Raw genomic sequence first — 12,612 nt, 5'->3', positions numbered from 1 at the left:
AAAATGGTTTAGCCACGAGGGGGGTGCTGGGAATCAAAAACCCAGATCCTCTGGAAGCAGCAGCTGGCATTAATTCTTGAGCCATCTCTCCAACTCAGGTTATTAGTTTATGTCTACTAGACAAGGGGTAATTTGTCAACGTCACACAAATTAGTCATCTAGGAAGAAGGAACACTGGAAAAAATGCCTCCATCAGATTGGCTTGCAGGCAAATCTGTAGAGGTCTTTTCATGATTAATGATTGACAGGGAAGGGCCCAGCCCACTCTGGAACCAAGCCTGACACAGGATCTTCATAGCACTCATATTTCAGATCCTAATCATTAACCCCTGTCTTAGTCAAGGTTTCTACTCCTGCACAGACATCATGATCAAAGAAGCAAGGTGGGGAGGAAAGGGTTTATTCAGCTTACACTTTCCACATTGCTGTTCATCACCAAAGGATGTCAGGACTGGAACTCAGGTCAGGAAGCAGGAGCTGATGCAGAGGCCATGGAGGGATGTTACTTACTGGCTTGCTTCCCCTGGCTTGCTCAGCCTGCTCTCTTATAGAACCAAGACTACCAGCCCAGAGATGGCACCACCCACAAGGGGACCTCCCCACTTGATCACTAATTAAGAAAATGCCTTGTAGCTGGATCTCATGGAGGCATTTCCCCAACTGAAGCTCCTTTCTCTGTGATAACTCCAAGTTGACACAAAACTAGCCAGTACACCCCACTTTGTTCTATTTTTAGAGGAGGATACTTTTTAAGGCAGGGTCTCACTTTGTAGCCCTGGCTCACCTGGAACTCTCAGAAATCCACCTGCCTCTGCTTTCCAAGTGCTACCTCTATTAGACATCGCATACAGGTTCAGCACTATAGCACTATAGTTTTCTAGGCTACCCGCCCACAGGGGTCACTTTTTTCTTTGAGACAGGATCTCACATAGCCCAGGCTTGCCTTTAATTTGCTATGTAGCCGAGGATGGCTGAGCTCCTGATTTTGTGCCTACATCCCAAGTACTGAGATTACAGCTTTACAAATGGCTATTTCATGGCTGGGGCTGTAGTTCAGCCGGCAGAACATTTATCTAGCACACAAGAGGCACTGGGTTCAATCTTCAGTATCGAAGGAAAACCAGGAATGGTGGCATAATCTCAGCAGTCTAAAGTTGGAGGAAGATCAGAAAGAGGGCCAGCATAGACCATGCCTTTTAAAAAGCAGGGAAAGATTATTTCATACTGTCTCCTATCACACCTCTTTCTGGTAGATTGTATTATTGCATCAGCACCATAAAGATTATGAAATGATTGGCCGGGTATGTTCTCTTATAATTCCAACACTCAGGAAGCAAGCAGATTACTATTACAGGCCTTGTCTCAAAACCAAACCAAACCAAACCCCGCAGGCAGGTGTTGTGGCTCATGCCCTTAATTCCAGCTAAATATGTTCTTTGGCTGGATAGCCCAGTAAGTGTCTCGGATACATAAAGGGACCTTGTGATACTTGCTTAACAAGGGCTCAATCTATCAATTGTCTACATGCAGGCACCCTCTCCACCTCCCTTGCATTCTTCCCTGCTCCTGCTGGCCTTCCCAGTAGCCGCTGGACCCATTTCTTCTCAACACTTCAGAAAGTGACCTTCTGTGTGTTTGCTTCATTCTTCTTCTTCTTCTTTTTTTTTTTTTAAAGATTTATTTATTTGTTATATGTAAGTACACTGTAGCTGTCTGTCTTCAGACGCACCAGAAGAGGGCATCAGATCTCATTACGGGTGGTTGTGAGCCACCATGTGGTTGCTGGGATTTGAACTTTGGACCTTTGGAAGAGCAGTCGGGTGCTCTTACCCACTGAGCCATCTCACCAGCCCTGTTTCATTCTTCTAAGCACAGACAAGCTCTCTGCAGCTCAGCTCCCTGGTTGTCCCCTCACGGCGTCTTCCAGCTCCTCTCTCCATAGTTCCATGCTGACCCAGAATCTCCTCTGTAGCCACTCCTGCCTAGGGCCCATCACATCTTCATTTTTGGGAAGCAGGGTCTTCTGCCTCCTTATCCCCTCCTCTAGCCTCCAGAGAGCAGTCTGACTAGGCAATTTCAACTCTTCCTCCCTCCCCATCATTAATCGGAAACACCTAGCTTGTCTATTTCATTTTCTCCTGCCATGTATCTGTTTCCTCCAAGCTGGCTACAAGCACCACCATCTTGAATCACAGTAGCCCATGATCCGAGACAGGACTTCCTGAGATCCAGCCTGCTAGCATCCCTTAATGTTAATCCCTCACACGACTCACGAGCTGTCTCTACTATTTCCCCTTACTTTCCCTCCAGAAAGGAGGTGGAGGATGGGGGAGAGGGATGTTTGGGAGGGTCAGAGGTAGAAGTTCAACCTTGTATGTATGTATGTATGTATGTATGTATGTATGTATGTTTTGGCTGCCCTGGCAGACTGACTTCAAACTCCACAGGCTGGGATTTAAGATAAGACACAGTGGTCCTGATTTCTAGCACTGAGACAGGAGCACAGTCACTCACTCCCCTTCCATATCACCTCTGTAACAGAATACCTGTCACTCAGTATTGGACCAGAGGTTTGGATTAGGTGTCTACCTTATGAGGAGTCTTTAGTGTTTAGGTCTTCCAATCTGACCTATCTTAATTTGAAGGTGACAATATGAACTCTTCAAGGCCACTTCAAATAACATTCTCCAAGACAGCCCCCTTTCCCTTAAGATGAAGTATGTCTACCACAAGGCTAAGGACCCTAGACGGTAAGTGCTCCCCATGGTGAGCTTCCATCCTGTGTCCAGGGCAGGCAGAATGGTGGCAAAGTTCTTTCAGTCAACTGTTTCTCACTCTTTAAACATTGCAGGGTGGCTGGGGACTGGCTCAGTGAATAAGGGTACGTGCTATGCATGAAGACCTGAGTCTGTCCATTAGCACTACAGTTAGTGAAAAGACTGCTGTGTTCCCACTTTACACGCCTTGAACCCCAAGGTACAAGCAAAAAGAGAAAGTGAAGACAGGATTGTTGGGGCTTTTGGTCATCCAGCCTAGATATAGGTTCAGTGAGACAGAGCCCATTTCAAAGAACAGAAATGTGGGTATACACACAATGTCCTCTGCTAGTCTCCTTACACAGACGCACACACTTGCATATACATATGCACAACACACAAACACACACAAGCAACTTCCGGGCTAGAGTGTTGCTCAGTGGAACAGCACTCTTCTAGTATGTACAAGACTTTGGACAGAACTGACTCCTGCCCCCCACCCATGTGCCATGGATCATGTACCCTCTCCCCATAAACAAATAAATACAATTCTTTAAAAAAAAAAAATCAAATAATGACAGTGTTCTGGTTTATTTCTCCCCTCTCCAACCACGTGAAAACACTCCTCCCCTATACAAGTTTTTTATATATCATTTTAGCTTCAAAAACTACAAAATAATTGACATTAAAATCTGAAATGTGAAGAACAAAAAAATAGTAACATGGGGTCCAAAAAAACATGGTACGAAGTAGTCAATGAATGTTGTAACATCATTCTACCTCACCAGTTCAGGATGGCAGCCTGCTTGACCACAGCAGCCCTTGAAAGGCTGCAAGGAGAGCAGATGGTAATGATGGTCAACAGTCACTGTGAAGATAGCACCTACAGCATCAATAGCCAGCCTTTCTTTCCTCTCCAGAAGCCAAGCCGAAAGTGTTGGCTCAGACCTGTAATCCCAGCGCTTGGGAGGCTGAGGCTGAGGCAGGAGGACTGTTATGAGAACTGGAGAGCCACTCTCTCGCAAAAACTACGAAAGGAGTTCCAGCGACGTCTGAAGCAACATCCCTGCATGAGGCCTCCCCAGGGCTCAGACTGCTGCTGTCTGGAGCTGACCCAAGGCGCACAGTGATGTCTGTGGATCAGTACTGGAAGCTGCGCTTTGTCTGGATGTCATCGAGAATCTGCTGCAGCTCCTCATCTTCAAAACGCCCTTCCAGGCTGTAGGAAAACCAAGAAATGTGAGTGACTCGGCAGCTGGCGGTTTCCCCCAAGTCTGTCAAAGGAGGCGCATCTCCGAGCAGCTCGCTTAGCTCTACTGCCTCTAAGTTTAAACTGAATGTTTTTGACATTCCTTTATATAAGCACTAAAGAGTTGTAAATAGAAAAAAGATTTTTAAAAGCTTCAACAGTCACACATGATGTAAATTTAATTTTTTGTTTTGTTTTGTTTTGTTTTGAGACAGGGTTTCTCTGTGTAGCCCTGGCTATCCTCGAACTCAGAAATCCACCTGCCTCTGCTTCCTGAGTGCTAGGATTAAAGGCGTACGCCACCACCGCCCGGCTGTAAATTTAAATTTTTGTTTGGTTGTTTTAGCTTGGCTTTCTTTCTTTCTTTCTTTTTTTTTTTTTTTTGGAGACAAGGTCTCATTATGCAATCATGGCTACCCTAGAACTCTCAGGGATCTGTCTGCCTCTGCTGGGATTAAAACACACACTGCCAGGCCCTGCAATGATTCAGTCTGTAGTCATTCACTTGTTGAGTGACTTAATGATTGTGTCCAATATCTGTTATTACCAATACCACAGCAGTGAATAGCAGAAGACCTTGTGGGTGATGGGAGTAGTCACATTGCTTTCACTAGATAGAGTTATATGATCTGCTACTGCCTGTACTGTAGGAGAATTCTGCCTGTTTCTAATGCTTCTCTGTGAGGTCTTAGGAGATCAAACTCAGAGCCTCACACACAAGAGGCAAAACTTCTACTACTGAGATACATATGCCTAGTACCCTCTTCTGTTCCATTTTCTTCCTGGGCTATGGTATTAAGACTATTATTCTCAGGCTTGAAGATGGTTCAGCTGATAAGGTTGTTTGCCACCAAATCTAACCACCTGAGTTTGATCTGGGAACCTACCTAGTAAATGGAAATTGTCCACCGACCCTCACCTGTTTAGTGAGACATTCATAGGCATGCATGTATACACACACGTACACAAACAATTAATGGGAAAAACTCAAAGGATTCTTTGGTTTTTCGAGACAGGGTTTCTCTGTGTAGCCCTGGCTGTCTTGGAACTCACTCTGTAGACCAGGCTGGCCTCGAACTCAGAAATCTGCCTGCCTCTGCCTCCCAAGTGCTGGGATTAAAGGCGTGCGCCACCACAGCCCAGCAACTCAAACTATTCTTAAACCAGCATGACCATTCACACCTGTAATCCCAGCCCTTGACAGGTGAAAGCAAGACAATCAAGAGTTCAAGGAAAGCCTTGGTTAGCTGAGACTACCACCAACAAACCACAAAACCAACACCTAAATCCTATCTCAAACACCATTCAATTACATTCCTATTCAATGCTGGCATGTCATCAACCCAAATGTTAAATGCATACAACTTTTAGTTCTAGCAATTTGACTTATAGAAATCTATATAAAATAGACAGAAATCTATCCCATCCGGTACTAACCTTGGAATCAGAGCTTTGGACTCTTCAGCAGTCTCCGGGCAAAGATTGGCTAAACAGGCCAACTCAAACTTATGTAGCTTTTTCTGGAGAAGCAAGCTGATTGTAGGGGAAAATAAAAACACAGAAAGACTGTGATGAAGTGTGCAGTAATGGGGGGAAATAAGTATGATCAAAATATATTATATACTTGAATAAAAATGTCACAGTGGAAACCATTACTATGTGTAGTTATATGCTAATAAAAAACAAAAATTAGGCCGGGCATGGTGTCGTACGCCTTTAATATCAGCACTCGGGAGGCAGAGGCAGACGGATTTCTGAGTTTGAGGACAGCCAGGGCTATACAGAGAAACCCTGTCTCGAAGAAAACAAAAAAAAATTATGTTCTCATTCAGTGTTGGTCAAACGCTAATCATTCATCAATAGCAAAAAGGAGATTATAATAGTTGATTATGGTTATGTGGGCATCAGAATCCTCCTTTGAAATCACTTCCTGTTCCTACCCCAGAAAATCAACAAGTTCCAGAAAAAAAAAAAAAAAAAACAAAGGAAAAACAGCAGGCAGAGCCAAGAACCCTGAAGAGAGCCCAGCAGGGTAAGGCGGCGTATACATGCTGCATTGGAGAGGGGACCCGGGAGTTAAGAGATGCTCTCTTTAGAGGTCACAGGGTCAGTTCACAGTATCCACACGATGGCTTACAACAGTCTGAAATTCCAGATCCAAAGGACTCTGGACTCTGTGTGTACTGGGCACTCGTGTGGTACAGAGGCAAAACACTCGTACCCATAAAATAAAAATTGAACAATTTAATAAATATTAAAACGTCTGCTTCCACGAAGTGACTGAGTCTGTACCTTTGATAAATTAAAGTCAAACAATACAAGAGATCCGATTGGCTAGTCTATTAAGTATGTTGATGTGGAAACACCTCTCCTTTAACTTTGAAAATAAATATACCAAACTCTTCTTAGAGCAAATCTGTGTATAAGATGTATCTTCAGGATTTCCATAACCTACACTATAAGATAAAGCTTACTAGAATAAGTTTGGTCTCAAAACGTATGTAGTAAGAACTTATATACTCTAGAGGACTGGTGAGATGGCTCAGCAGGAACGCATCTGCTAACGTCCTGAGGACCCGAGTTAGGTTCCTAGCATCTACACTGGGTGGCTCCACACGTCTACAACTCCTCTCTGGCCTCTGCTAGTGCTGGCACTGAATACACATGGTGCACATATAGACAAGCATCTATATACATATAAACAACATAACATAAAAAATGAATTGCTAGCCAGGCGTGTTGGCGCACACCTTTAATCCCAGTGCTTGGGAGGCAGACGCAGGCAGATTTCTGAGTTCAAGGCCAGCCTGGTCTATAGAGTGAGTTCCAGGACAGCCAGGGCTACACAGAGAAACCCTGTCTCGGAAAACAAAACAAAACAAAAAAACCCAAAAACTAAAATAAGAAAAAAAAAAAAAAAAGAAAGAAAAAGAATTGCTGTGCCTGATGGCACACGCTCACGCCAGCCTGGTCTACACAGAGATACAAATCAGTCTCAGTAGTAGAAGTAGAAGTAGTAGTAGTTAATAATAATAATAATAATAATAAGGCTGGCGACAGGGCTACACAAAGAAACCCTGTCTCGAAAAACCAATAAATAAATAAATAAATAAATAAATAAATAAATAATAAGGCTGGCGAGATGGCTTAGCGGGTAAGAGCACTGACTGCTCTTCCAAAGGCCTTGAGTTCAAATCCACAAAGTGTCTCACAACCATCCATAATGAGATCTGATGCCCTCTTCCAGCGCATCTGAAGACAGCTACAGTGTACTTATGTATAATAATAAATAAATCTTTGGGCCAGAGCAAGCAAGGACTGAGCAAGTGGAGTTGATCGAAGTGAGTGGGGCCAACCAGAGAGGGCAGGGTTGACCAGAGCAAGCAGAGGTCCTAAAAATTCATTACCCAATAACCACATGATGGCTCACAACCATCTGTTCAGCTACAGTGTACCCATATACATAGAATAAATAAATATTTAAAAACAAAATGATGATGATGATAATATAATTTTTTCTAAAATAAACAAACAGACAGACAAACAAACAAAGGTGCTGGATACCTTTAATCTCAAAGGAGGTGGTTCTCTGTGAGACAGAAAACAACCTGGTCTAATATCAAGTTCTAAACCAGCCAGGGCTAGATAGTGAGACACTGCTCAAAAACTTATATATATACAGCCAAGCTATACAAAGAAATAATCTGTGTGTGTGTGTGTATACATTTACATATATATATGTATATAAAATAAAAATAGATACAAGCCGGGCGTGGTGGCGCACGCCTTTAATCCCAGCACTCGGGAGGCAGAGGCAGGCGGATTTCTGAGTTCGAGGCCAGCCTGGTCTACAAAGTGAGTGCCAGGACAGCCAGGACAGACAGAGAAACCCTGTCTCGAAAAACCAAAAAAAAAAAAAAAAAAAAAAAAAAAATAGATACAAAAAAATTCTACCTGTGTAGAGAGTGCATGATGGCATATACTAGTGACCCCAGAATTTGTGATGCAAAGGAAAAAATTTTGATTTTGAATCAAGGCTGAGAGCTTTTTTTTTTTTTTTTTTTTTTTTTGTTGGTTTTTCGAGACAGGGTTTCTCTGTGTAGCCCTGGCTGTCCTGGCACTCACTTTGTAGACCAGGCTGGCCTCGAACTCAGAAATCCGCCTGCCTCTGCCTCCCGAGTGCTGGGATTAAAGGCGTGCGCCACCACGCCCGGCTTTTTTTAATTTTTTTTTTTTTTTTTTTTTTGAGAGCTTTTTTGTTGTAGGCAAAATTTGGGGGTGGGGTGGGGGCAGCTTCAAGCTCCAGATTACTTTTTTTAAAAAAGACTTATTTATTTATTATATATAAGTACACTGTAGCTGTCCTCAGACACACCAGAAGAGGGCATCTGCAATCTCATTAGAGATGGTTGGGAGCCACCATGTGGTTGCTGGGATTTGAACTCAGGACCTCTGGAAGAGCAGACAGTGCTGGTAACCGCTGAGCCATCCCAACTTTAAAAAAAAACAACAAAAAAAAAACAAGCCGGGTGGTGGTGGTGCACACCTTTAATCCCAGCACTTGGAAGGCAGAGGCAGGCAGATTTCTGAGTTCGAGGCTAGCCTGGTCTACAAAGTGAGTTCCAGGACAGCCAGGGCTACACAGAGAAACCCTGTCTCAAAAAAACCAAAAATAAATAAATAAATAAAAATAGGTTCTATCTATGTAGTCCCGGAACTTGCTATGTAAAGCAGGCTGGACTGAAACAGAGACTCTCCTATCTGTCAACCAAATTCTGGGATTAAAGGCATGCAGCACCCCAGTTAGAGTGTTTTTCAGTATTTGTGTGTTTGTATGTGTATGTGTGTAAGCATTAATGCTTAGAAGGCAACTTTTGGGAATTCATTCTCAGAGCTTCTGGGTGCATCTGGGTTTCTATATAAGCTCAGGTCATAAGGCTTACACAGAAAGCACTGTTTGTTTGCATTTGTTTCTAGACGGAGTTTCTCTGTGTAGCCCTGGCTGTCCTGGGACTTGTTCTATAGGCTCGGCGGGCATCAAACTCAGATATATGCTTGCCTCTGCCTCCTGAGTGCTGGATTAAAGGGGTGTACCACCACCTCCTGGCTAAAGCATGTTTTACTTATTGAGTCATCTCATTGGCCCCTATTTTGTTTTAAAACAGCATTTTTAAAAACAGAGCCTCACGTAGTCAAGGCTGGTTTTGAACCTACTATGTAGCTAAGGATGACCTTGGACTCCTGGATCCTATAGCCTCTATCTTTCAAGAGAGTCTATAATAGTAAAACTGTTTTGTAGGGCCGGAGAGGACCTGGGTTCTGAGTCCCAGCACCTACACAGTCCTCACAACTGTCTGTAATTCCAGTTCTGGGGATCTAACACCCTATTTTGGCCTCTGTGGGTATTGTACACACATGATGCACAGACATACAAGCATCTAAAACACCCACAATCCATAAGTAGACTGTGGTTTTGAATGTGTTTAGTACCCACCTCCGCACACTGGCAATAGTCTCTCTGTTTTTGAACCGGCTGAAGCGGGCTGTGTAGTTGAGGGTTTTCATGAACACCTCCGACAGCTCCTGCTCGTCCTCTGCGCTCTCGTTCTGCTGCTTTCGATGCTCCAGGAGCATGTGAACTTCAGAGTTCAGCAGAGTCTCAGCTGTCTCAAACTCTGCAAGAAGAGGAAGTGTGAACTGAGAAAGTCCCAGCACTTGGGAGGCAGAGCCAGGATGATCTCTGTGTTTGAGGCCAGCCTGGTCTATTATTAGTGAGCTGCAGAACGGCCAGAAATATATAGAGATTAAAAAACAAACACCAGCCAGGTGTGGTGGCGAACGCCTTTGATCCCAGCACTTGGGAGGCAGAGGCAGGCGGATTTCTGAGTTCGAGGCCAGCCTGGTCTACAAAGTGAGTTCCAGGACAGTCAGAAGGCTGGAGATACGAGCATGTCTTACTCTTAGAAAGCAATTCCCAGCACCCACATCAGACACCTCATAGTACTGCTAGCCTCTTCGGGTGCCTGCACAATTAAAAAGAAATTAATTTTAAAGCAGTAATATCGGGCTAGAGAGACAGCTCAGCCCCTAGCAACACTGGCTAATCTTCCAGAGGATAGGGTTCTGTTCCCAGCACCAACAAGGTGGCTCGCATTCATTAGTTCCAGGGGATCCGACATATACTCATGGCTTCTATGGGCACTACACATGCATGCAGACATACATGGAAGCAAAATAATCTGTATATATAAAAATTGTAAAACAAGAGATTCTCCATCTCAATTAAAAAAAGACACAAAAGACAAAAGGTAGCATCACTTTCTGGGGCTGGGCAGGTGATTAAATGGATAAAGTGCTCGCCACTCCAGTGTGAGACGCAGAGTCAGGATGCTCAGAAGCCACAAAATAGGTGTAGAGGGCTCCGATAACCCAGCAGTTGGTAGGAGGAGACGGGGATTGGTTTCCTGGGGCAAGGTGACTCGTTAGACTAGGTAAACTGATGAACTCTGCGTGCAGCAAGAGGTTTTGCCTCCGTAAGTGGAAAAGAATCAAGGAAGTTACTCAACAGCAACTCTACACCCCTATAAGCACCTGTGCACGAACATATGCCCCACACACCGCACAATAAACACACACAAATAAGTACATGTCACAGGCTGGCAGTGTAGCGAGTAGGTAGAACGTTTCCCCAGTATGCACAAAGCAACAAATTCCATCCACAGCACCACATACACTGGGCATATGCCTGTAATCCCTTAACTTGGGGGCAGAGAAAGAGGCTAGCCAGTGCTGCATGAGACTCTGTCTCAAAGAATGAAAGGGTGGAGGGAGACATGGATGATGACAACGACTGTAATTGAGAGGGCAAAAACCCAAATTCAGTTCCAGGCATCCAATTCAAATAGCTCAGAACTGCCCATAACCAAGGCGCTAGGGAATGGGATACCTTGGGCCTTACACACACATGCTCATGCCCACAATTATTTTTCTTAGTGTGTTTTTGGCTTTTTTGAGATAGGGTTTCTCTGTGGAGTTCTGGCTATCCTGGAACTCCTGTAGACCATGCTGGCCTTGAACTCAAGAGATCCACCTGGCAACTGCCCCAGGTACTGGGATGAAAAGGGTGTGCCAACACTGCCAGGTTTATTGTGATTTTTTTTTAATTCCAGGTTGGCCTCAAACTCATGGAGATCAGCCTGCGTCTGACTCCAGAGCCCTGGAATTAAAGGCCACCACCACCTGGCTTATCTCTTTCATTTCTGAGATTATGATTACGTCATCTCCACCTTCCTTTCTTCCCTCTAAACCAGTGATTCTCAACCAAATGCTACAACCCTTAAAATAGCCTCTAAGCCAGAGTGGCTCACCTCTGTAAACCTAGCTCTGTGGAAGTAGAGAAAGCGAAGTCCAAGGTGCCTTCCTATCTAGTTCCAGGCCAGTCCGGGCTACTTGAGACCCTGTCTCAAAACAAAACTCACAACAGCACAGCATGAATCTTGGGGGTCTTACTGTAATGCCCAAACTAGCCTTGAACTTTTGGGGTCAAACTTATTCTCTTACCGAAGGCTCCAAGTAGCAGGTACAGAGAGCACTATGCCCAGAGGCTGGCACACATCCAGCAAAAGGAGGTACCAGACATCCCAAACTGGAACCCATCTTGCTTCCATCCGTTCTTCCTAACTTGAAAAGCTACTGAGGGTCCAGAAACCAACGGCAACAGCATTTCTCCAAAGAGGCCAGGGCAGGGTCCACTTCTGAGCCACAGCTCTTGAAATGCTTTGACCAGCACTGTGAGAGGACCACAACTCTGCCTCTATTAGCTGCCAATTTGGAAATGAGACCTCTGCTCCAGATCTGTCTTTTGAATGACAGGCAAAGGACAGAACTTAAATTCCCCTAAAAATCAAGCGTGATGGTTCATGCCTTTCATTTTAAAGCTCTAAGAGGATGGGACAGGAATGTGATACGGTGGAGACTAGCTTAGAATACCTAATAAGACACCCGCAAGAAACAAACAAACAAACAAACAAAACCTGCTGGGTGTAGTGGATTTAACTAAACCTTGCAAGGGTTCATTCTCACTTGTGCCATGCTAACCAATCAATCCCCTGTGCATAGCCCTTCGCTAGCCTGCGCCGTGCCAGAGCCAGACCCGAATGCTCCCTGTGGCCAGGGAGCGGATAAGGTCTATAACTCAAAGACTATGTCACCTCAGAGTCGAACTGTCCCGGATCCTACCTTTGGGAAAGATGAGCTGGGAAGCGTCTTCTTCTACGTCGCCAGCCCGAGGATCGCTTCCACCTGCCGCCATTACTTTAGGACGTGCCGCCACAGCCACCGCCGGAGACGGAAGCCGCGAGGGTGGGCTCCTACAAGGAGAAGAACCAATCCAGCTCGGAGGCGGGGCCAAGTGAATGGGCGGGGCCGAGGAAGCGGAGAGGGCGGAGGAGGGCAGGTCGGACAAGGACTACACTGCGTGGAACCCGCGAGACTGCCCGCGAGGGGAGCAGTCGCGGTGCTGTCCTAGCGGCTTCTGGTCGTTGGAGGTGGGGGTTCTGTAGTGCCGGCTTGGAGATTGTTTTTTTTTTTTTTATCTCCGGCAACACC

General features: G+C 45.0%; 1 protein-coding gene across 1 annotated transcript; it reads right to left on the bottom strand.

Annotated features, from left to right (window-relative positions):
* Positions 1-3,336: 3,336 nt before the first annotated feature.
* Positions 3,337-12,357, bottom strand: Polr2d (RNA polymerase II subunit D). Its single transcript, XM_021150645.3, has 4 exons — positions 12,244-12,357; positions 9,500-9,680; positions 5,443-5,538; positions 3,337-3,975 (listed from the first exon to the last, which is right to left on the bottom strand). Exons 1-4 carry the CDS (start codon positions 12,314-12,316, stop codon positions 3,897-3,899), a joined length of 429 nt encoding a protein of 142 aa, XP_021006304.1. The 5' UTR covers positions 12,317-12,357; the 3' UTR covers positions 3,337-3,896.
* Positions 12,358-12,612: the final 255 nt, after the last annotated feature.

The sequence above is a fragment of the Mus caroli genome, unplaced genomic scaffold (genome assembly GCF_978045245.1).
Source record: "Mus caroli unplaced genomic scaffold, Mus_caroli_1 scaffold_19, whole genome shotgun sequence".
In the NCBI taxonomy this organism is placed as follows: Eukaryota; Metazoa; Chordata; class Mammalia; order Rodentia; family Muridae; genus Mus; species Mus caroli.
This window is presented reverse-complemented; position numbering and strand designations above follow the sequence as displayed.